The sequence below is a fragment of the Hippoglossus hippoglossus genome, chromosome 1 (assembly GCF_009819705.1).
Source record: "Hippoglossus hippoglossus isolate fHipHip1 chromosome 1, fHipHip1.pri, whole genome shotgun sequence".
NCBI classification, from domain to species: domain Eukaryota; kingdom Metazoa; phylum Chordata; class Actinopteri; order Pleuronectiformes; family Pleuronectidae; genus Hippoglossus; species Hippoglossus hippoglossus.
The window spans coordinates 15,847,746-15,872,104 of NC_047151.1; the positions used below are offsets into that span (position 1 = coordinate 15,847,746).

A 24,359-nucleotide genomic window follows, 5' to 3' on the forward strand; every position below is an offset into this window, starting at 1 on the left:
TGCACAGCTGGATATGACCCAGCAGACGTTATCTGATAAAACTCTAATTTCTTCCCAGACCCCCAAGCAGAAGTTTCCCAACTCCGAGATAAGACTGTTGCTTTCAAAGAAAAAAAAGAAAAATAACTGAACCAGGTTTGGGGATGTGGACACATGGAGATTCCAATCAGCTAATTAGCTTCGCTTGATTTTTAGAACATCTGTGATGGATTTTCTATCACAACATTCTTTTTATTAAGAGATTTTTGTCAGAAAAAATGGTGAAAATGAACATTACAGATGGAGTGCAACTTTTTTCTTTCAGAGCGTGGTTATGTTTGCATGGGAATGCTACATTTGCATCACATTTTGTTGTCATGACGTCAACATGACAAATAAAAAGTCATCGCATTCTCACTAAACATGTGTGCATGGACGCCATTATTCTGATACGAACCTGATTAAGACAATAGTCTGAATAAGACACTGCCATGTAAACAGCATTTTCTGAGTTTCCTGAATAAGGTCATAATAGGAATAAACAATGAGACATGTTGAGCATTCCGACATAAGTTGACATGTAAACAACGTCATCGCAATGTGACGGCCTATTGTTGTTTTCACTGCCTTTTGCGACATCAACATACGGCAGTTACCAAATCCTTGATGACACATGTCCCAGGTTTGAGTGGAAAAAAAGATGATAATAATAATAACGTTATTTTTATACCACTTATCTAAACAAAGTTACAAAGTGCTTCACAAAATTCATGGCCAAAATACAAATGAATAAAAAATAAAAGATAAGTGGATGTTAGGGACATATTCAATTCAATTCAATTTTAACCCCCAAAACATAACATATTAAGGTCGAGACCTTAGCAAAAACCCAACAGTTCCCACAATGAGTAAGTAGTTGAAGGTAAGAAGTAGTTGAAGCTTTTGCAAAATTGAGAAAAAACACAGTAGCATCATGTATTAAACTATTTCAGGTTGTGTTTTAAAATCCTGGTGGAAATGTCAAATATACGACGTAAATTTCATGATAGGAGTCTGCTCTGCAACATGTCAGCTGGAATATGTATGGAATATTCTATTATCAACTCATAATCCAAATACTGTCTTGTTCAGAATCAGGTCAATAGTCGGAATATTGTTGTCCATGTAAACATCGTCCCCGTTGCATCCCATAGACTGCAGTGTGCAGTCGCCATGGTGCCACTATGTTACTTGTATTATTTGCATTGATTCTCGCATTAGCATCATTGACTGAAAGTGATAAAAGCTTTCCTTCGATGTGACCTCATGTGTGTCTCTGCTGCTGCCCCAGGCGATGGTGGAGACGGTGAATAATCTGCTGCAGCCACGGGCCCAGTCAGCGTGGAGGGAGCTGTCCACCAGCGAGCAGCTGCACTCGGCCACTCTGCTCCTCGACACTGTGGAGACCGGCGCTTTCATGTTGGCTGACAACCTCCTCAAGACGGACACTGTGCTGGAGACCACTGACAACATCCGTGAGTACAGCTTTTTTTCTTTCTCTCTTTTTGGTAGCTTCCAGCTCTGTAAACTAAGCTTGACCCTGTAAGTGTCAGGGATCCTGTTGAGACGCCCTTGAGCAAGGCACTTAGCCTCTATTTGCTGCAGTGGATCAGAAGAGTGTCCAAGTGGTGAAGGCTGTGGCTGCACTAGTCAGGAGTTGACTTTTAGTAGTGCGAGGTACAGTATGGCCGAGTGAGGAGAAAATCACTGGTACAGGTTTTGTTGACTTTACGTGAACCAAAAATAAAAGATTAAAGAATTCCTACAACGTCGTGCCCTCATTTTGGCAGAAATATGGTTATTAGATTTCCCAGTTTTCTTTCTTTTTTCTTCCTTTTTTCTTTGTTTTACGAATCCAATAACAATCTAAACCCGCTCAGGAAAACTACAAGATCTGAGCATATGATGTAACATCATAGTAAGAAGCAAAGATGACAACAGGAAGCCGCCACCTCAGATCTATGTTTCATACAAACTAGAAACAACAAATAATATTTAACTTCATCGTGGCTCAAAAAATAACATCATCCATCATGTGTGCAATCACACACACACACACACACACACACACACACACACACACACACACACACACACACACACACACACACACAAACACATGTACTGTACATGTGAACGGACATGTGGAGTGGGCATGAATGGAAATGGGGCAGAATAATGCTGTTGTTACAGTGCAGAGAGGCTGAGGAGAGAAACATATGTGAGGGTTTGTGCACATGAAGCAGAGCAGCTAGGTGAACTCGGAGATATCTTACCACTGAATACATTATAATTCATATTTTACAGAGAGTGTGAAGAATATGAAAATCTTCAATTTGAAGTCCCATGAAGTCGAAAACAACAGTATACCATGAGAGAAACTTTGCATAATAGATAAACATATTAAGCGTCTGTGTTATTACTTAATTCAGCATTATGTGTTTTCTCTGAAGTACTTTTAAAGAGAACCTTTTAAGAGGACAAGATGTTTTAGGTGTAAATGTTTGATCAGTTAAGTACAAAACTTAGCAATTCATTCTGTCGAATTAATAATTTGTGAGCATGAATTAACAAAACCTCTGGAATCTAATGAGACTTTAAAGGGATTAAAAGGAGAACCATGTTAAACAGCCCAAACCTGAATTATTTCTGCATTCCTTAATCCAAAATCATATTATTCTACCTGAAGAGCAGTTTCAGCAGTTTCTCGTATCTCAAAAGCTATTGATACCTGTTTAAGACATAGTTTGAAACAATTTTTCATTATCTAAAATTTACGAGATCTAGGTTGTAAATTTTGTTGACTGATGTGCTTACATCATTCAAAATGTTTCCAACAATGTTCAAACCCAGAGAATTCCCAAGTTTACTCAAGACAACGGGACGTTTCAGTTTGTTTGCCTTTTTATTGCATCATATCTGCTTCGCTGCTGTAACTTCCAGGGCAAACGACATAGTTCACTCCAGTGGACTCATAATTTATAACAATTTGTCATCATCATTTGCTGCATAACGTGAGTAAAAAGTTGAATACATTGCCTCAGGCGTAAACATGATTTACGCCTGAGTAGTGCCAGGTAGCGTTTCATCGACAAAGGCGGTGAAGACGACGTCTCCCATGAGAACCCGAGCGCCCAAAAGTTACAGACTGTACCTTTTAATTGAATAGAAGAAGAAAAAAGAAACAAAGCGATATTTAAAATAACCTAATCATACATTTCAGCATTACTTCAGATCATGCCTGTGCAAAAAACGAGTATTTCTGGTACGACGTGTATTTACAGCTTTGCGTGTTTGCTCTCTCACGAGCAGCAGGGACCTACAGAAAGGTCACGATGAAGAGGTGCAGGTTGTTGTGTGAGAGGCTTTGAAGGAACAAATCCACAGAGACTAAACCTAATCTAACAGAATACAGGGAAAGAAGTGGCCTTGGGGCTTCTAAGGCAGCCATGAATTGTTTGCCGGAGACAATAATTTTTGTTTCTTTATTTCTCTGTTCTCTGTTTCATCCCTCCACTTGTAGGAGGAATTGAATGAACAGAACAGAGCTGGTTATTATGGCTGTACGTGCACCCCCCCCTTCCTCTGCTCTCTATTTCGCCTCCTTCCATCATCTCCTCTCACTGATCTTCTCATCAGTGGGCCCATGGACGCAGAAATACTGGAGAGCAAGAAAAGCCTCAGTGCTTTTCATGCCTCTGGATGATGACACATATGTGAGCCATCATTTCATCTGCGCGCAGACCAGCGAGCTGCTCTCATCCGTTTCCCCTTGATTATCCCGCTGTTTACTCCCCCCCCCCCCCCGACTTTTTTTGGGATTTAATATTTCAAAACTTCCCAACACATCACTCTGCCATTACGAGGCTTCGCTGGTCTTCCGTCACTCAATCAGACGTGAAGAGTCGCGGAGGAGGAGCAGGCGAGGAGGAAGAGAGAGAGAGAGAAGTGGAGAAGATGATGTGAGGATGGGGCCGGGTTGAGCGCACGCTCGAGGGCGACGGCGGCGGTGGAATGTCAAACGACGCTCTGAGGGTTTCTTTTGCTCACTTTCACATCAGCAAGCAATGAAATCACAGCTATTTAAGTCGCACAACGTGGCGATAACATTTCATCCTGCTCCTATCGAAGGCAGACAGTCGGATTCCGCAGACTCGGTCCCTCCAACGTGACTTCCCCGTCTCGCTCTTGCTCAAGTTGAAGTGGCACATTCCCAGGCAGCAAACGGCCCTCCTACACCATCTTACCTTACGTAATTTCAGACTTCTATCTCCTCCAATTCTTTTCCTCCTGAACGCGCCTCATAAATACAGTATAGTTACATAAACAGCCTTCGAGATGTAGGCTACCACATCTCTGAAGGACTTAAAACAGGAAATTATCTCTTAGTGGAAAATTTTGTCTCCGCTTTCGTCTCCTTTTTTGTGCCGTTAATCTTCCCTTCCAGCTAATCCAGTGGGCAGATCCACCGTGATTATCTCTCCTCTTTATTCATAACTGGCCCGATACCGCCTCTCATCTCTCTTTCTCTCTCTCTCTCTCTCTCTTCATTTCCTTTCTTTCTACCCTTCTTTTCCTTGCGCCTCTTAAGCCCCCTCCCTTCTTTTCTAAGGCCATCAGAGGAGAGTGAGTGACACGAACAAAGTACTTGAATGATGCGTATTTAAAAGAAGCCACTGCAGCTATACTGTGTGATTCTGTTGGATTTAGTGTGAGCGAATGTGCAGTGCAGTCACATTAAGATGAATAAATAGCCCTATTATTAGAACCAAATCAGTGATTGGAAGGTAACAGCGGTAACAGCGTGAGTGTGTGATAACGATAATGAACAAGGGTGTTTCTTTGGAGGAGGATTGTCATGACAAGGATCCTTTAATTAGATTAGACTCAGTGTGTTTTGATACCCCGCCGCTGTGGGTGGGTGTGGATGTGTGTGTGTGTGTGTGTGTGTGTGTGTGTGTGTGCACATCTTGAATATTTAGTTTGGCTCATGTGAAAATGAGGGACACTTAACCAGTGTTTCTCTCTCTTTATTTGCATCTCAGCGTCTGTGTTTACGTCTGCCTGCCTCATTCTGCTTCTCTCCCACACCTTTTATCTCCCGCTTCTGTGCCTCATATTGTCCTCTATACTACCTCCACATAACTACGCTTTCATTTGAAAAGGCGTCAACAATGCCCAGGATTCGCCCGACGTCCACACGACTCCGGAGTTTCAGAGCCACTAAAATGGAGAAGTTTGGAAACGCCCCTGGCCCTGTTTTAATTGAAAAGCTCCAGGGCTGCGTTTCAGTCTGGACAAGCAGAAACTGAGACGGGCCTGAAAATGAAAATCACGTGACCACTCACGCCCAAACTAAAATAGACAGCAGTAGAAATGGCTGTAGCCACAGTAATATTTCTCCACTCTACGCCACAATTCGCTCATCTCATCCATTATTTCCCTCTGACTAGCCTCCTTTTTTTCTTTTTTTGCTCTTTCCAGCACTTCTCCCTGACCTCTTCAACTTCCCTTCCTCTCACCCTCCTCCTCTCCCACTCCACCTCCTCCTCTCCCACTCTCATTTCCATTCGAGCATGTCCTTGTGTTGTTTATTTGATCAGGGAGCTGTTTTCACCGCGAAAAGCATTGTCTAAATCACCAAATCGCTCAGAAGCACAAGGTAGCAATACACCAAAGGTATAATTAGTCCTTAATTAGAAACTTTTATCGAATACATTACGCGGCCGTAATCAGGAATGTGCTAACGAACCTGAGTGGGGAAATTAGATTCCCACAGTGGAAGAGACAGGCTGGATTATCCACCTCGCGTGTGTTGGACCAGTTGCCTGAAGACGTTGTTGCCTTTTTAGTATAAAACACTCCGATGCGTGTCAGCTGTTTCATTTTCTTTGTTTGGGGAAAAGCTAGAAACCGCTTCAGGATTCATGCCTGTGTTCTGCTGTGATGCACTTAGTGAGAAAACATGGTTATTACGAGTCTGTAAAACAAATCCTCATGCTACGTGTCTAATGTGTGTGTGTGTGTGTGTGTGTTTCAGAGTTGGAAGTGGCCAGGCTGAGCACGGAGGGGAACCTTGCAGACCTGACGTTCCCTCAGTCAGAGCTACATGGAAACTCCATCCAGCTGTCAGCCAGCACTCTCAAACAGCACGGCAGAAACGGTAGAGGAGAAATCACACACTCTTTCCCTCCTGCTCTCACAATGAAGTCTGTGGCCGCCGTGTCTCTCTCCTTCGCTCCGTCTAACACTCCTTCAGTCTATTTCTGTCCTTGGGGTGTAAGTCAACAATTATCTCGAGCTCCTCTCATATGTTCCTGTGTGTCTTTCTGACAGGTGAGATCAGGATGGCGTTTGTCTTGTACAGGAACTTGGGTTCCTACCTGTCGACGGAGAACGCCAGCGTCAAGCTGAGCAGCGAGGCGGTCTACCCTAATTACTCTGTTATCGTCAACTCCCCGGTCATCACGGCATCCATTAACAAGGAGAGCAATAAGGTTTACCTGTCTGAGCCTGTGGTCTTCATTGTCAAACACCTGCAGGTAAGTGAGCTGCAAGTCATGACCTCCCTTTGTAAACATTAAAAAGAAATAGCGTGCTGGATAATGGAAGAGGAGGGATAAAAAGAGGTGAAAGGAGAAGGATGGTGATATTTGAAGCTTTTCTGAAAATCCAGGCCCACAAGCACAACAGCGCCGCTGATGATTCAGGAACATGAAAACAATCTGATAAATCAAAGGGTAATTATTTACAGTATATGTATATTTACAGAGGGGATGAATAAGTAGGAGGTGTTCTGAGGGGTGGAGCAGCCAACAGGTGGCAAAACGGGTAAGGGGCAAAGAAAACACAGAATTGGAAGAATGACATGATGAATGGAATCAAACAACCACGAGACACCAAAACCAATAATAATGATGAATATTATTTACTATAACAAGTATTTTCACCAAGGCTTCAAATACTATAATGTGAAATTTTACCCCATTTGTGTAACATTTATAAAATCAAAACAAAAAACAGTGACTAGCAGCTTCAGGAAATTATTCTTCAGAGCACCGAAGGCATTTTTTTTTCAAGTTACAAGAAACTTTTACATGTACACTAGAAAGATTTGTGTGCACACTACAAAGTTTTGCGTATGCACCAGAAAACTTGTTCCACTGGATTTTATCTTGATTTTACATCTTCTCAGATTACATTAAAAACTGCTCTGGTAAAAACAATAATCACACGCTGGATAAAGTTGCAATTGTTTCATGTGACTTTTAAAAATCGTAAATTGTGGTAAATATTTAGTTTCTTATCCAGCAAACCAATTCGTCTCCAATTGGTGTTTCAGCTCGTTGGCTGCAAAGAAGAGAAAAATCCCCACAGTTTCAGTTGCTCATTTTAAGAGCACTTCCCTAAAGCATCACACACACACACACACACACACAGACACACACGCGCGCGCGCACACACACACACACACACACACACACACACACACACACACACACACATACAGCTTCATAAGTTTACACAGCACGAGCAGCTCCTACACGCACGGACACGGCACCGCCACCTCCTGCCATGACTCTGTGTTTATTTGTTGCTGCGCTCTCTCATTCTGTCCCTTCTGTTTGTTGTTTTGTTGTTGTTGTGTGTGTGTGTGTGTGTTGTGACTCCCTCTCTGTGTCTCTTCCTCTCCATCCCCTCTCCACCAAGTCCTCCCACCACTTTTCTCACTTTTCTTTTGGCTCTCCCAACATTTTCATGCTTCTGCCTCCCACCTCCCCATGACTAAGTATCTGTTCTCTGTCTCCTTGCTCTCCCACCCCTCCTCCTTTTCGGTCTCTCTCTCCATGTCTAACTCTCTCTCCCCCTCTCCTTAGCATTCGGAAGAAAACTTCAATCCCAACTGTTCGTTCTGGAGCTACTCCAAACGCACCATGATGGGATTCTGGTCTACGCAGGACTGTCGTCTGCTGGGCACCAATCGCACACACACCAGCTGCTCCTGCACACACCTCACCAGCTTTGCGGTGCTTATGGCCCACGTGGAGGTCAAGGTAGGCGTTTGTTCCGCCAAGCCTGCCAGAGGAGGCGGGGAGGGGCAATATCAAAGGGTCAGCTGTTCATCATTTGATTAGTGGTGGCTGGCAAAGGATGGTCAACACATCCTGGGGGAAAAAAGTGGGAGGGAAGGGAAGGAAGGAAGAGGAGGAAAATAGATTTGAACTCTCCAGAGACTTTGGATCTGAGTAATCAAACTTGGCAGGGGAGATTTCACAGATGATTTTTACAGTTGTTTCATCTGGCCCGATGTTGACACTGAGATAGCAAAAGAAATATGCACCTCAAACAAATTCAGCAGAACAGATCAAATCGAATTCACCTTCCATGAGACTTTATTTTATTGTTTCATTGTGACGTGACGAGAACAGAATTACTTTGACATCCACGAGTCAGAGTGGGCAGTGGATAAGAACCCCTTTGTCCCGCCGTGTGTGGGATAAGCACCTTCTTTAGTCTCCGCCTTTTGTCACGATAAGTTCCTTTTCCCAAATCGGCTCCTGTAACTCCGGATAACGCGCGACACCCTCGTCTCTCCCCCTCCGGGCCAGAGGATGTGTGTTACTTCTAAAGGGGTCATGGTCAGAGCTATGGCTCGGCAGCCCCCCGTGTGAACACACTGTGAGGGTTTGAGCAGTAGATCCATCACAGCAGTGCAATGTTGAACATTGCTCCGCCTGCCAGGTTGCAGGACACTGATGGATAGAGCCAGCGCACCTGTGCAACGCCGCGTAACGCTGTGGCCCTGAACGCTCAGCGACACACAGCCAGACTCAGGGGAGGGGAGGGGAGGGGTCTGCCTGTGTGTATGTGTATGTAACAACAATATGACTTGTGCGATTTCTGCGAACGGCGCTGTCACCTCAAAGCAGAGGGTTCCTGGTTCGATAGCCGGGTCGACCAAGGTCTTTCTTTATGAAGTTTGCATGCCCCTGTATCTACGATGTAGATATGATGTGTGTCTCTGTATGTTGGCCCTGCCACATGCGGGCAAGCTTTCCAGGGTGTAGCCCACCTCTAGCCCAAAGTTGGCTGGGTGGCTCAGCAACTTGGGGACCCTCAAAGGATATAGCAGTCTAGATAGTGGATAGATGGATTTTAATAAACTAAAGCTGAACTTGTATCAGATAAACCCCTCATGCCTTTTGCCTTTCTCTTTTTTTTGTACGTCTCACAGAAAGCGGACAGCATGCATGACCTGCTCCTGGACGTGATCACGTGGGTGGGGATCCTGTTGTCGCTGGTTTGTTTGCTCATCTGCATCTTCACCTTCTGCTTCTTCCGCGGGCTGCAGAGCGACCGCAACACCATCCACAAGAACCTCTGCATCAGCCTCTTCATCGCCGAGTCACTGTTCCTGGTCGGGATCAACAGGGCCGACCAGCCGGTAAGGAGAATGGATTTTCTTTTAAGTGTGTATCTGTGCAGAATGGCCGTGCGATACGCTGGGGACCTGTCCTGGGTGAACCCCGCCCCTCGCCCAATGTGAGCTGGGATTGGCTCCAGGCCCGGGTACAGATAATGGAGTCTGTGTTCATGACAGCTATGACAAGATGATCAATATTGAAACGTGAACTAGATATAGAAATAAATAAAAACAACTATTTCTGTTCACAGGCTTCATTTGAAACCTTTTTTATTCATGCTGCACTGGCACAGGCTCGGCATAATTGTCCACTGACCAACGGTACTGATCATATTGCAGCGTTGGCAGAGTCAATTGTGAAATGTTTACTAACTTGCTGTCAGTGGTTGACCACGTTACCACCACATGAATAAGAAACAGCAGGTTTGTTACACGCAGCGTTCCCAGAGTGAATCAGAAGCAGGAATGTATCTGAGTCGCTATCAAAACAAACAATATCTGTGTATTCAAATAGTTGTGTAATGTTTTATTTTTATATTTCACGTTAATTGTGACAAGGAAAAAACAGCAAGGCAACCACTGAATTAATGGATTTGTTTTAACTGCACATGTTTAATTTTTCCATGACGTCACTACGTACACTTAGTGGAAGAGGTCGACAATTACAATCATATTAATCATTTTACAGTTTGTTGCTCGTTGAGAAAGCATTGCCAACTAAAGCAAAGCAGATATAACATCTATAACAGAACCTAATTAGTTATTGTACTATACATATGTATTATATTTAGGTTACTTTTAAAGAGGTATAATATATTATCCTTATAATATGTATATTAAATGACACTTCAGGGCACTCGCCCCCACAGTCCCCTTATGAAACCGCATTTAATTCACTAGATCTGGATTTTTATTTGGATCGGCATCAATGTCACACACTCATAAATATCAGTCTTCTAAACATGTCAGATCTGTTTTCTGAGAAATCTTGGAAAATTTTTGAAAATGATAATGACAACTGACAAGAAACGGAAATATAATTCCTTTACTAACCCCCCTGATCAGAACCCATACCGAATCCTCCACCCAGTTTCCTGGGAATCCATCCGGTAGTTTTTCTGTAATATATGCACACGGAAAAACCTACTTAGTAAAGGTAATAAATACGAAGAGTCCTTGAGAAGTAACCCAAATATAATAAATATGTATTCTGGCATTTCTTTGGTCCATTACCAGTGATTCATAAATGCCTCTCTAGTAGATCTTTAATCTATTAAAGCTTTTTATTATCTTTGCTGAGTTCATGTCAACATTTGCATTTGTTAGTCATTTTCCCCTCAGGCAACAGTAGCAGGGAATCCCACTGGTTGTGAGGAGGATGTTTGTGTGGTAAATAAAAAGATCACAAACAAATCTCATGCGAGGCAGGATTGTAAATATGGGTTCAACCTGCATTTGACTGTTCATATTAAGAACGCAATTTCACACGAGTCCCCACACATCACTGCTAATGTACTGGAGAATTACCGTGTGTAAATGCTGTCCTGTGTGCTGAACAAAACTGTTGAATTTATTTTGGATGAATAGGGATTTTGAAATAAAATATAGAGGAAAGAATAAAAAATATAAATGTTTTGAATATAATTTTATGGAAAGGCTACACAAAATCAATTGGAATCGCAAACAGCTCCCGAGCAGGGGTCAAATGATGCATGTTGACATTCAGAACAACCTTGGGTTTTTATCCCGGCTCAGTGTGTGTATTGGCTGTATGTCATTGTGTGCATCAAAATGTCAAGTAGCGTTCAATGATTCCTGTGCATTCTAGTAAAAGCTGTGCATGAATGCAGTCTATTCAACATGTCTGCGGGTGATAGAGGTTTTGTTAGTCATGGCCTGTTCTCTCAAGGTCCTGGATCAGGTTGACTGGCTCAATTGTGAATTGTGTGCCAGGCTAAATCCACACTAGAGCCTTTTTGTTTGTTATCGACTCTACTACGGAAACACCCAGCGTCCACGTATTTGTTTAAGAACTCAGTGTTTTACTCTGGACAGGAGACGTTTGGAAACGATGACATAGGAACGTTGCTGACTCTGCGGACTTTGCTAATACATGTTTTGCAGTTAAATTGTGTAGGAGACAAGGTATTATTTGTAGCATATCCCCTTCTGCAACTAACAACCAAATGTTCATTGCGCATGTCCATTGTTTATAAGTGGTCACCTGCATTTTAGTATGGACAGGGATTAAAACTGATCACGAGAACATAGCCGTATGGATGTAACCTCAGTCACAGCGCATGTTGTATATAACATATACGATCTGCATTTAATATGCAAATCCTTTATTAGGACCTTTATTTTCCAGCATTGACAACAAATCTAATTATTCTTTTATGCTCATTGAACGATAATCTGTTTGTATGTATTATAGTATATGTGACCTTTAGTGTAAAGGTAGCCCATGTTTTCTTTTTCTTCTGTTAACTGGTTTAATCATCATTTAATCATTGGAGTGTGTGTTTATGGGGGAGGCCGTACCCTGGGGTATATCCTTTACCTCCCCCATATTAAAGTAAAGCCTCATGCATTGGCATCCTGCTGAGAGTTCAATGAGAAAACAATCTCATTGTGGATGAAGAGACGAGGCAAATTTGATATAATGTGTTTTGACATTGAGGTTTGTGTATTTGTCTTTGGTGTGTGTATGTTTGTGTAGGAGGGATCATGTTTCTGTGTACGTGTGTGTGCCGCTGTATCGGTGTGTGTGGCGTTCTCCTGTTAATTACCGGTGACTATTTGTGACCCCCATTAACATCTTCAGCGTCACTTAGCTCACAGCCGGTTAAGCCAGTAATTCCAGCAGGAAAAGTAAATGACTTTGCATAATCAGCCAGTTTTTTACCTGTGTGTGTGTGTGTGCGTGTGTGTGCGTGCGTGTGTGTGCGTGTGCGTGTGTGTGCGTGTGTGTGCGTGTGTGTGTGTGTGTGTGTGTGTGTGCATGTACGTGCGTGTATCTGTGTGTGTAAGATACACTGTGCGGTCATTAGAAATGGAAATGAGTGACTCCCTCGCCCCCTAAACTCATTGTCTCTCAGACATTAGGTAATTGTCTCTCGCTGAAAACCCCTCCATTATAAAAGTCTGACTGTTCGCTCTCCCATTCAGTGATTTAGGAGAGACTCTTTAGATCAGAACATTGCCGTGAACGTGACGGGCCAAATCTCGCCGCTCATTCTTTCCTCGTCCTCTCTTCTAAAGCAGCGCTCTTTTTCTTCCTTTTCCTCCTGCTGAAAATGTTGCTTTAGGTTTGATGCCCCTCTTTCACTTTTCAACTACTCATCCTTTGCTGCTGGGCTTTTCTTATTTATTTCATTCAGGAGAGACTAAGGGTTTTTCTAAAGCTGCTTTCAGACATGAAGTCCGGACACTTTCCTGAAATTCTTCAGAGGGGCTGTGTATGTGAAAAGCAAATGTACGAGTCACTTACTTCGGACAAAAAAAAAGGTCCAAAAATGGGCGTGCCGTTGACATTTCAAACACGATATGGACTTGAAAATGAAAAATGTCAGAAACACTGCTGGCCCCAATTTATTTTCAAAACTCCGGGGCTGCGTTTAAGTCCGGAAGAAAACCTAAACCTCAGTGGCCACCTCATACTCCTTAGTAACCGCTCCCCCTCCTCATCGATCCAAGAAGAGACATCTCTGCTTTGACTTTTAGCCATTGTTGCTTCTTGTTTGTAGCCTAGCTCTTTCTGTAACTAACAACCACATATTAAAAAAACATGGTCGTATGGATGTAGCCCCAGATGATGCGTTCTTTATACGTGAGAGGCAAAGCCCAGGAAAATATCTGCACTAGTGATGAGCGGGTTGCAGTTCTACCTGCGGACTTGCCGTAGATCCACAGGTCGGATGGGTAGGGTCAGAAGAATGAGCATTTCTGATAATAGGGCATCTCTGTCGGTGGGGGAAATGGACGAGTCATCTGAGGGTAATTTGCTTTCTTTTTGGGAGAAACTCATTCCCCACGGCTGCAGCTCCTTGCAAAGCAAACCTTGTGCATCCCTGCGATCAATGCTGCAAGCGAGCACTCAATCACTGCAGCCGGGCGCATCATTTAGAGGAGGCAGAGTCGCTCAAATCCTCACACAGTGGATGCTATTGTATTTTAGGAATATTCATGTGGGTGCAGGTCTCTGAAATAGAGAAAATAATTCCTTTGGGTAGGTGATGGGTGGATGAGTCAAGCACACGTGCGGATTAGGTTGAAGTCAGAGCCGATTTACATTTTCTGCAGTTCATGTCTGAAAGGAACATTTTATCACCGGCCTCTCCAACTCTTCCTCCCCTTCATTAGTCTCTATTCACATGATACAAATGTGATTTAATCTCCATTTGTTCACGTTCTGCTAATCGCATTAGTTATTTTCATCACCCTTGCCACACCATAACAATATTCACAGTATTTTGATTTGATTATATAGTTTATTTAAAATCCACGGTTCAGCTCTAGTTAAAGCATAAAACCTGATATTCAATTTCTAAACTGATGTTACTGCCGCCTTTTTCCCGAGCTCTAAAATGTGTCAATTTTTATAGGTGCTTTGTCTCCTTCATACCAAGTTGCTGAGTCATTTTTCTGTATTTTTTTTTACTTATTTCTGTTCATCCTTGGCATTGACAAAAAAATCACATTGTATTCTCTCCAGTGCTGCCAAGTAATTTGCCCTCCTCCATAACCCCCTCCCTCCTCTTCTCTCTCAGCCCCCTTTTGAAAGTGCTTCTGTTTGAAATGTGGTCAATCAGCACAGGCTGCAGCACCGACTTGTCACTTGTATTCTCCCATCTATCTTCTTAAATAACTTGTAGATGTAGACGTGGAGTAAAGTGCGAAGGAGGCTCTACTAATGTTGCTATCTTGAAGTGATTTAGAGTCATTCTGTCGCCTGTAATTGCTGTTATACTACTCTATGATTGTGAGCTCCATCTGCTGCTTCCTGCCTCGTGCTCGCCCTCTCCCGTCTACTCCAGAATTGTCGGCCCTATGTGTGACGACAATAAAGTCTTACTCACACTCCTTATCACCTGAAGTGTCTTTTTCCCTCCATCTCATCAGCCCAACTGTCCCCCAGATTACATATTTCTCGAGCGCCGCTCCATGCTGTTTTTACTGTATTTCTGAATCCTCTCCGTCTTTTCCTTCCCTCTCCAGATTGCCTGTGCAGTCTTCGCGGCCCTGCTCCATTTCTTCTTCTTGGCAGCCTTCACTTGGATGTTCCTGGAAGGGGTGCAGCTCTACATCATGCTGGTAGAGGTGTTTGAGAGCGAACACTCCAGGACTAAGTACTTCTACCTGGCAGGATACGGAGTGCCTGCCATCATCGTGGCTGTATCCGCCGCAGTGGACTACAGGAGCTACGGCACTGACCGAGTGTAAGGATAGGGGGGGGGTGAGAGGGAGCGTATAGCATGAAGGAAGGATGGATGGATGATGGGGGCAGAGAGGGAAAGGGGGGGGGGGGGGGGGGGGCCTGAAGTGCCTGATGTCGTTTTGGCTGTGTCTGCCACAGTGGAGTCTGCAAGCTGTGGCACCTCTGAAGAGTCAATTCAGCGAGGTTGAGAGGGAGGAGAGGCAGAGAAGGATGGAAGACGGGAGGGGAAGTGTGGATACAAGCAGGGGGGGGGGAATGCACGTTAGAGTGGCTGCATGAGCACAGCGGCAACAATGTGTGAATATGGAAGGATTAAACTTGTGGGAAAGACGGGGGGGGGGGGGGGGGGGGGGGTGCACGGTGGAGCAGACTGAGGCTACATCCACAGTAACATCCATATCAACCCGATACAGATGCACCTGGCGTCCACACTACTCCGGAGTTTTAGAGCCACTATAACAGATGTTTGTTATCACTGCTGGTCCCATTTTAGTTGGAAAACTCCAGAGCAGCATTATAGTCTGTACGGGCAGAAACTGAGATGTTTGGAACTGATGAACTCGTGGACACTTACAACCGGTTGCCGATCGGGTGTTTCGGTCACGATGTAGCCTTCGCTGATTCGTCAGGCTCCTATCACATCCATCCCTTCCAGATGCAAACAACCGGCGTTAGCCTCGGCTACCAGTTTAGTTTACGACATGGGTAATTATAAGCGTTGCTGACTCTGTTGTCTTAGTTAACAGCTGTTGTGCAGTTAGATTCTGCATTTTACAATGAAACATCTGTTTACATGATCAGGAGACGAGCTACTTTTTGGGCAATCTGCGACTATTCCCTTGTCCAGTGGGATGTGAGCCCTCCTGTTTAAACTAGCACGGGCATGCCCAGTGTACGTGAGTGGTCACATGATATGCGTTCTGAGGTGAGTTAGTATGGATGGGGATCTTAACTCATCCGGAACCGTAACGGACAGAGATCGTTTCAGTTTGCTGCTCTCAAATGAAAACGTAGTGGTATGGATTTAGCCTGAGGGAGAAAAGAAGTGATTTGAATATTTGTGAGAATGGAGGGATAGAAACTGAAGTGATGGGGCAGTCTGTCAGAGCGTGCACACATCCACACTGGTCTGCACTAGTGTGTGTAAACAAAGAAAAAGGAAGATTCCCCAGAGGAAGAGCAGAGCGGTGAGTGGGATGAGGACATACATTAAGAGCACATGGAAACGTATTCACGCATGCTTGACTTGTCCAACTGGAAACACAGAGTGAATCCAAGAGAAGCCAGGCAGCATCTCATTCATATGAAGTGAATGCATAATAGGCCCCACACAAATACACCAGAGTGAACATAACAACAGTTTCACACGCTTGACCTGTCCACTCCATTCATGCTGTGACTCTGAGAAGACACTTCGAGAGTCCCAAATCTTATTCATGCATGTGCATATGCATATTATGTGCATGATGTGCATAAATGTATACGGTGCACTTCGGAAGTCCGTGACCTGTCCTCCACTCTACAACTGTAAGAAAGGGCATTATCAATGCGGAACCTTGCATTGAAAAAAACTTGTATCTGGAAAAAAATCTCTTCCCTCAATTGCTAATAAATGAGCGGCTCCATATAGAAAGTGAAATATGACAGGACACTATAGGGCTGTTAAATGATTCACACGCTCAAATGCCCACGTCCTGTGCTGCTGGCGGGGGTCTTCTGTAGATCAGACCTCGCAGCTCCACGTCACCTCGGAGGCTGGAAGACGAGGAAAGGGTTGGATTTAGCAGTGTTTAAGCGTCAGGCCACAACAGTCCGTATACCACTTAGATCAATATTTCATCGTGGGACCATCATTAAAACATGAGTGTCTGAATGCCAAGCTCTGGATGAATAATCAGACTGCATGCCATTAGCCACCAGACAATAGCTGCGGTTTAACGGTAGAAACCCCCCAAAAAATAAGTAATATGTTGTGGCAGCATAATGTTAATAAAGAGCCACATTGAAATCAGTGAAGATGTAAAAGACAAATTTCACCCAAAAATTAATTCTTGTCCTTCACCCAAACAACCACTTTTCATGCTTTTAATGGCCCTGTGCCTCTTTGGACTTCAAGAAGAAACTGAAAACTATTTTCATTAAAAGCAGAAACTCTCTCGAGTGACTCATTCATCAGTCAGGCCTTGAAAATGGCGCTGCTTATCATGTTTGACATAACGCATTGAAAGAAAACCTCGGCAAATATCATCTGCCACCCCTGCTGTGTCACCTTGACACACATCACACCGCCATTCCCCCCCCCCCCCCCATATTAGCCAGTGGCACTGAGTCTATCTCCCGTCCCATAATGAAGGTGGCTATGACTTAGCAGAGGAGCCCTATTGGAGGATACAGTGACACAGTCAGGGACCCGTAATGGAGGGCTCTCTAATGTGCTGGAAATTGAAAGATTAATAATTCAGAAGCAGCTGGTCGTGAATCAGTCGGCCATTTTGCTCCAGCGGTTTTTACTCAGGTACTTTTTTTTTCCTGCAGCCCTTTGGGTCTGACCTCAGCGGAGGGCAGGCGGGCGACTTTCTTTTTTTTTTTCTCCTTCTCCTGCTTACTGCAATTGATGAGTGAAGATGTTTTGGGGGTAGTATAATTTAGCATACAGCAGTTTATCTTTTACCATCAACGCTAACCTTGTGGTCAGAAATCTGTGCCTCTGTGTGTGTGTGTGTGTGTGTGTGTGTGTGCCCCTTCTCCTTTAACCTCACCGCCGCCACTCCCAGACTCCATAAATAGCCCGGTATGAGGGCTGCATCCATAACTCAGTATTAAAATGAACACAGTCATGTCATATTTTTGCGACTGCAGGATGTGGCTGTGTCATATATCTGTGCCCTGAGGGGGGACTGAGGGTTTATTTATCACAGGTGCTCATCCCTCGCTGTCTCCCCCTCCGTGTGTGATGTATATTTGAGGTGTGCATACACCGTAGTGTATTTTTTCTCCGTCCTGCAACGCCTCTCTCACTGCTCTCCGTCTCTTTCACTTTTTCATCCGCACCAATTCTTTTTGTCCTCCCTCTAACCTGATGCGTTTGATATACTGTGTGGCGTGTAATGTATGGCTTTTTCTCCTTGCGTGTGTGTGTGTGTGTAACTGTGATGCATGTCCTGTCCTCTGATGGTAAATCCTTGCTACCCTACATCCATCTGAGACTGGGGCATGTTTTTAATCCCTCTGCGTCTTTCCTTTCTCCTGTTTTTCTTCCCTCTGTTTCTCATGCATGATGTCTCTCTCTGTCTCTGTCTCTCTCTCTCTCTCTCTCCCTCTCTCTCTCTCTCTCTCTCTCTCTCTCTCTCTCTCTCTCTCTCGTACTCACTCTTTATCTCTTCTCTCTCCCCCTCTCTAGGTGCTGGCTGCGATTGGATACATACTTTATCTGGAGTTTCATTGGCCCTGCTACTCTCATCATCATGGTGAGACACACGTACACACATGCTCACACACTTGGCATAGTGCTGCATGTAGGTTACAGAGAGGAGCGGGTGATACATGTTCGTGCAGAGGGGACTCGCTCCGTTAAGGTTTAACTGAGCTTTTTGTTTTGTAAGTGGAAGCAGGAGAAACTCCATGTGTCAGTTTGATCATTCAATGGTTGTATAAATTTGGGGCTTGGCCCAAACCTGAGTGGGTCTGAGTCATGCCACCCTAGGGAGATTTTTTAAGCCATTTCCGATTAGAAAAAAGTCCAGAAATGTGTGTGTCATTCGGAAAAACATTAGAAAAAAAACATAATACAGCCAATAGAGCCAACATCCGGTGTCTCTGAAGTGTTCTCAATGCCTTTGTCATTCTGGAATAATAACATCACAAAAGTAGAGGATGACTCATTTTCACTCCTGCCAACTAAAAAGATGCAAAATTGTCTGATGTTACTATTTTCTTAGTTTCACAACATAGTTAGGGTAGAAATCTGGTATAAACACATTTACAAAGTAAACTATATTAGATTTCTGAAAGGAATAGCACTGTAGGAAAAGCAACATTTTTGTAATCGATGCATAGAGCAATGTCACCACTGAAAAAACTTCAGTTAGTAACATAAATGAACACAATTGCTAACTTTATTTTGAAAATACTTAATTCATTTGTGTGTTTGTTTTATTTGATAAACACATTTCTTTTTCACTGAATAAATGATAAGTTATGAGTGAGTAAACTCTTTTTAGGCACAGACACAAGCATCCTTCCTACCTTGAAGAAGCATGCACACTATATATATATATAGTGAAAAAGGTACAACTAAAGCAATGGGAGATGTTCCCAATTAGGTGAATGTCAGCATGTACACTGATGCTCTGTGCTCATTTTAGAAATGTCAGGCAGACTATCACTGATCTAACTGGGCCTGTAAGTGGGAGCAGTGCAGGTGGGACTGCTCTGTTATGACTCTACACCCATTGCTAACATACACAGCCTTGGGGACCTAACACAACAGCCTAGATGAGTTATTATTAAACCACCCTATCAAAGCAATAGGTAAGGACAGCAGACTGGACAGCAACTGGGAGAATTGGATTTTTTATTACAGCAATGATCATTGATGGTCACAATGACTGCTGTGTTTTCTCTGATGCTCCAGCTGCTGTATTTTTAGAACATAAAGGTTCGTCGATTGTAGGCCGATACTGTCCCCAAGCCAATTACTGCTGCAAGGGAAAATGAAATGACATGCACTGTATGTGTGTGAACTGTGGTGGTGACAATGTGTCTTTAATTAGGCTCATCGCTGCAGAATATTTACTTGTGTGTGTGTGTGTGTTTCAGCTGAACGTAATCTTCCTCGGTATCGCTCTTTATAAGATGTTCCACCATACGGCCATTCTCAAACCAGACTCTGGATGTCTGGACAACATCAAGTAAGTGCATGTGTGCTGACCATTCTGCTGCCTCACCAGTGCTCTTGGGGGTGAAAGTGGGTGGGATTATGCATGTGTGTGTGGGTTAAGTTCAAGGAATAGTTTGACATTTTGGAAAATATGCTTATTCTCAATTTTTTGTCAAGATAAATAGACTGATTCCACTCTTATTTCTGTTTGTTAAATACAGTATGTAGCTGGATGAGACGCAGTCGTTTAGTTTAGCATCTAGATTGAATATAAAGATCGACGACATGTCTCTCCTTGATTCCACTGAACAAAACTGGAGCTAAGATCCCGCCAATACAAATGCGCTTGACCAATCAGGAGTCTCAGCTGTCAATCATAATCAAAATAAGCACTTGCATATATCTGTTTCATAATAACTACTTATTTATATTTAATGTAATAAACATGAAATTTGACTTTTAGTTTGCCTATGTCCCATCTGCTTAAAGGAAGAGGCTGGATTTATGACCAATACTGCGGCCTGCCACCAGAGGGTTTTGGCTTCACTTTTAGGGACATGTCATCCATCTTTATATACAGTTTATGAGTTAGCATAATTGAAGCAGAGTTAAAAAAGCTGAGTGTAAAATGTTAAAGTTAAAAGTCTGTGCCTGGAAGTATGACGTGTGGATAGTGACTTTGTTACCTTTAAACAGAGCCAGGCTAGCTTAGCTCAAAGCGGTATTAAACATCTCGTTAGACAAAAAAGCTGAAAAAAGGTATATTTCCCAAAATGTCAAACTGTATTTTAAATCTATGTCCATCAGCTTATTTTGTACCTAAGCATGTCACATTAAGCATTATTTCCGACATTATTTCAAGACACCACCCACTGAATTCATCATGTCACGTTACCTGTATCGCCCTCAGAGAATATCACTGAATATGACTTAATTCCCACAGAACAATGAAGCCGTGGCCTCCGAGCTAACTCATCAGGACTTAGTTTTTTCGTTTTCGTCTGAGACAAAAGGCTCAGTCTAATTCAAACAATATGCGGCGGCTGCTCAGAATATAAATGACAAAATGGCTTACTCATTTGATGTATCGTTTAAATATTACTGCCAATTTATCTCTCATGACAGCAGTTTTAAGTAGGACTTCAAGTGGGAAGCGTTTCAGACATAAAGACGAAAGCAGCCAATCTTTGCCCCGCTGCAGTTCAGGGGATTGAGATCAAAAAAGGCAGATGAAAGATAAAATGAAATAATTATTTAGAATCCAACCCTTTTTTTCCCTTTTTCCTCTCTGAGCACACTAAAGGCCGAATTGATTTTGATCATTTTACTTCATTAGTGTTTCATTTACATGTTAATCATCATCATCTCATTCTTTTTTTTTCTTCTTTTCGTTTTTCTTTCTCTCTTTAACTTCAAGCCATCATGTGTTGTCTTTGTTGAGGACTGGCTCTGGTAAGGCCTCCCTCCAATCAGATGCCTGTCATCCTCCCTAGCTGTATTTTGATTGGTTTGTTTGTCATCTCATTTGTCTGTGAAACCTCCTCGAGTCTTTGCTTATCCCTTAATTAACCATTAACCTGCTTTGTAAAACGGATCACTTGTTCGTCTGTGACTTGCGAGCTCCTATGACCTATAGACCCAAAGTGCTATTGAAATATTATAATGGTGCGATGTGAATAAGGGGACGCCGAGCCGAGAGAGAAACCATGACTCGAGGGAGCACTGGAGGGAGAGGTGGAATGGAGGGATGGAAAAGAGAGGGATGAGTATACCCTTTATTGAAGGGGGTCGTCAGACGAGCTTTATTGGAGGTTCTGTCTCGCCTGAATGGTGCCACAGAGGGCAACATCGAATCAATCACCTCAGTCTCACTCACTTACTCTCTTCTTTCTCTCTTCCTTCCTCCTGACTCTTCTAATATCTGCCCCGATGTCTTTTCCTCTCTCCGCCCTCCCCCTTTCTTTCTTTACCCCCTTTCTTTGTCTTCAAGTCTCACATGAGAGGTGATCACTGCCCAGTCAGCCAATCAAATTAACAGCCATCATCGTGGCTGTGGCAGACCCGACACCATGACCTTTACTGGGAAATGTCATTTTATAATGGCCGTAATGTCCGTCTACTTAACGCCCAGCGATACCACTCACACGGCCCCACACACACTCACTCTCACGTGCACGCACTCAGACGAGGACTTACGATGCATACACATGCCTCGACATGACCATTTCTCTGACATTTTACCTTTATGACTCATTTCCACATAGGCTCTGTTTGAAATGGAGCCTCAGAAAACTTTTATGAAATTTGGTTCCATTAAATTGTTATCGTCCCATTTGCACTAACAGACTTCAGGACCCACTTCTGCCTGTGAAAACACTCTTTACCCTCGGATGTGCACTTTGACGAATGACAGACTTTGGATCTCTCTCGGAAAAGGTCTTATGGGCTTGACTCTCTCGTTACTAGTGGCTGACGTCAGCTAGCTTCTAACCTCCCCTGCCTGTCTCTCGAGATGGTATCTAAATGAGCAAATCCCCTTTCTCTCTTGTCTCTACCATTTTTGCAAGAGTGTAATTCTTTTTGGCAAAAGCCTCCCACTGTTTCCCTCATCCCAGTCCCACAGTGTCAGGGCTGAGTGAACCCTCCTTCACCCCTTTCTCCTGCCTTATATCCCACATGCATCAAACTTGGATGAAAAGCTTTAGCTTTCCAGGGAAAGAGATAAGGCTTTTTATACTGCCTATAATGCCATCCGCAAAATAAACTTTGTATATAATGTTACATTGCTAAAAGAGCTCTTGTTGAGAATATGAGATGTTAAATCAAATTTAAATTGACATGGTTATCCAGTGGGTGATTTCTCCCTTCTATCTTTTATAGGTCCTGGGTGATCGGTGCCATTGCTCTGCTGTGCCTGCTGGGCCTGACCTGGGCGTTCGGCCTAATGTACATCAACGAGAGCACCGTGATCATGGCCTACCTTTTCACCATCTTCAACTCCCTGCAGGGGATGTTCATCTTCATCTTCCACTGCATACTGCAGAAGAAGGTGAGGCACACACACACAGAGACAAAGATAGACGGAAATAGACGAGTTAGCGTGACAGGCAGACAAATACAAAACAAACAGAGACACACACATGGCGAGCAGTGATCAGCAGGGGACACCAAAAATATCTGCAGAGCTGTCAGGGGTTTGATTGGTCATTCTGTAACACTACCGGCTGCTCGATTCTCATGTTTTCACTCTCTCGCTCACTTTTCACTGTCTGACAGCAGGTAATAAACGGAGCTGCCGGTCTTACAGTGTTTCTGTCATCCCCCAACGGAAAAGACAGTTTTTCATCATCAGGCAGGGTCATCAAGCCGGAAATAGCATTTTTTCAAAAACTTTTGATAACATTTAGCTCCAGTTGTCCAAACATTTGGACACATACAGAAGAAATATATCTGATTTGTGTCTAAAGCTGCTTTTGGACTGACATTTTTGGGAGGGGCGATATAAGAGAAAAAAACTATTTCCAAGTCAGTTGCTATTTTCCGGGAACTTTTGCTGCAAGCCCCCTCGTAAAATTTCGGGGAAATATCAGAAACCAGCCAGCGAGTGTGTGCTTTGATGATGTTTCCAACACAACAGACGCAAAACTAAATAAAAAAGAACAAAAACAAATATCTTAGGATGTGGCATTCACGTAGAAGAGGCGTGGAAAGACGAGATTCAAGAGATTTTGACAATACAAAATGCCTCCTTCATGCTCTCCCCAGGCACCGCCCCTTGCCTGAATGTCCGTGACATTTTGCTGTTGTTGAGAGAGAGTCCGAATTGGACAATCTCCTGCTGCACTCTTAAAATGTGAAAGGCAAACTCTGGGAAATTTCTGTACCCATTTTGAGTTCATGTCTAAAAACGGCTTAAGTGGCAGCGATTTCAGTGATTTAATACATTGACCTCCTTCACATTGACACGCAGCTTCCCCCTCTTTCATTTTGAAAAGACAACCTATTTATATGTTTATATGTTTTGGGGTTTGTTTGGCCTAAAGGATTAGAGGCACTTGCGAGTACATATGTACCACTTTTTAAATTTGAATTATATGTGGCTTCCAGGAGAAGCCTTCACATTCTAACGATATTTTTACAGAGTCTCCCACACACTGTCAGTGCCTGGGAGTACAGAAGTGGAGTAGGATATGGAGAGAGAATTCATCAAATGCTTAATACTCTCGTCTGGCTGCCGTCCCGCAGAGAGTTTTTAGTTTTAAGTGTGTGAGCGGTAAACAAGTGCTGCGTGTGTGTGTGTGCAGATGTCAGCATGCACTGTACTTAGGTATGTGTTAGGCCACAGGATCACGTATCCTGAGAGACGTCCTCAGAACAGTGCTGAGGTTGTCTTTGGCATGTGGCCCGACATGGTTTCTCCCAAGATGCACGGAGCAACTCGCCACACAGCTGTTCAAACAGAGCACGTGGCAATACACGTCTGCCAGTCCAATGAGCTTGTTAAAAAGCAATTACGGCCCTATTTGCTCTAACTTGATTGGGATCTAAATGCAGATGTTTTGCGTGTGCAAGTGCGGCGTATGTCTCCCTAAGGAGCATGT

The 24,359-nt window shown here is 43.5% G+C and overlaps 1 protein-coding gene across 14 annotated transcripts in view; it reads left to right on the forward strand.

The window, feature by feature from the left end:
* adgrl3.1 (adhesion G protein-coupled receptor L3.1) overlaps positions 1-24,359 on the forward strand; it is a 123,901-nt gene that overhangs the window by 90,016 nt on the left and 9,526 nt on the right. For all 14 annotated transcript variants that reach the window (XM_034584511.1, XM_034584607.1, XM_034584615.1 and 11 more), the window contains 9 exons: positions 1,310-1,493; positions 6,059-6,181; positions 6,355-6,560; positions 7,896-8,072; positions 9,254-9,463; positions 14,660-14,880; positions 18,280-18,346; positions 19,698-19,789; positions 22,639-22,807. In XM_034584511.1, coding sequence (XP_034440402.1) covers positions 1,310-1,493; positions 6,059-6,181; positions 6,355-6,560; positions 7,896-8,072; positions 9,254-9,463; positions 14,660-14,880; positions 18,280-18,346; positions 19,698-19,789; positions 22,639-22,807 — 1,449 coding nt within the window. The remainder of the gene's footprint in view (positions 1-1,309; positions 1,494-6,058; positions 6,182-6,354; positions 6,561-7,895; positions 8,073-9,253; positions 9,464-14,659; positions 14,881-18,279; positions 18,347-19,697; positions 19,790-22,638; positions 22,808-24,359) is intronic.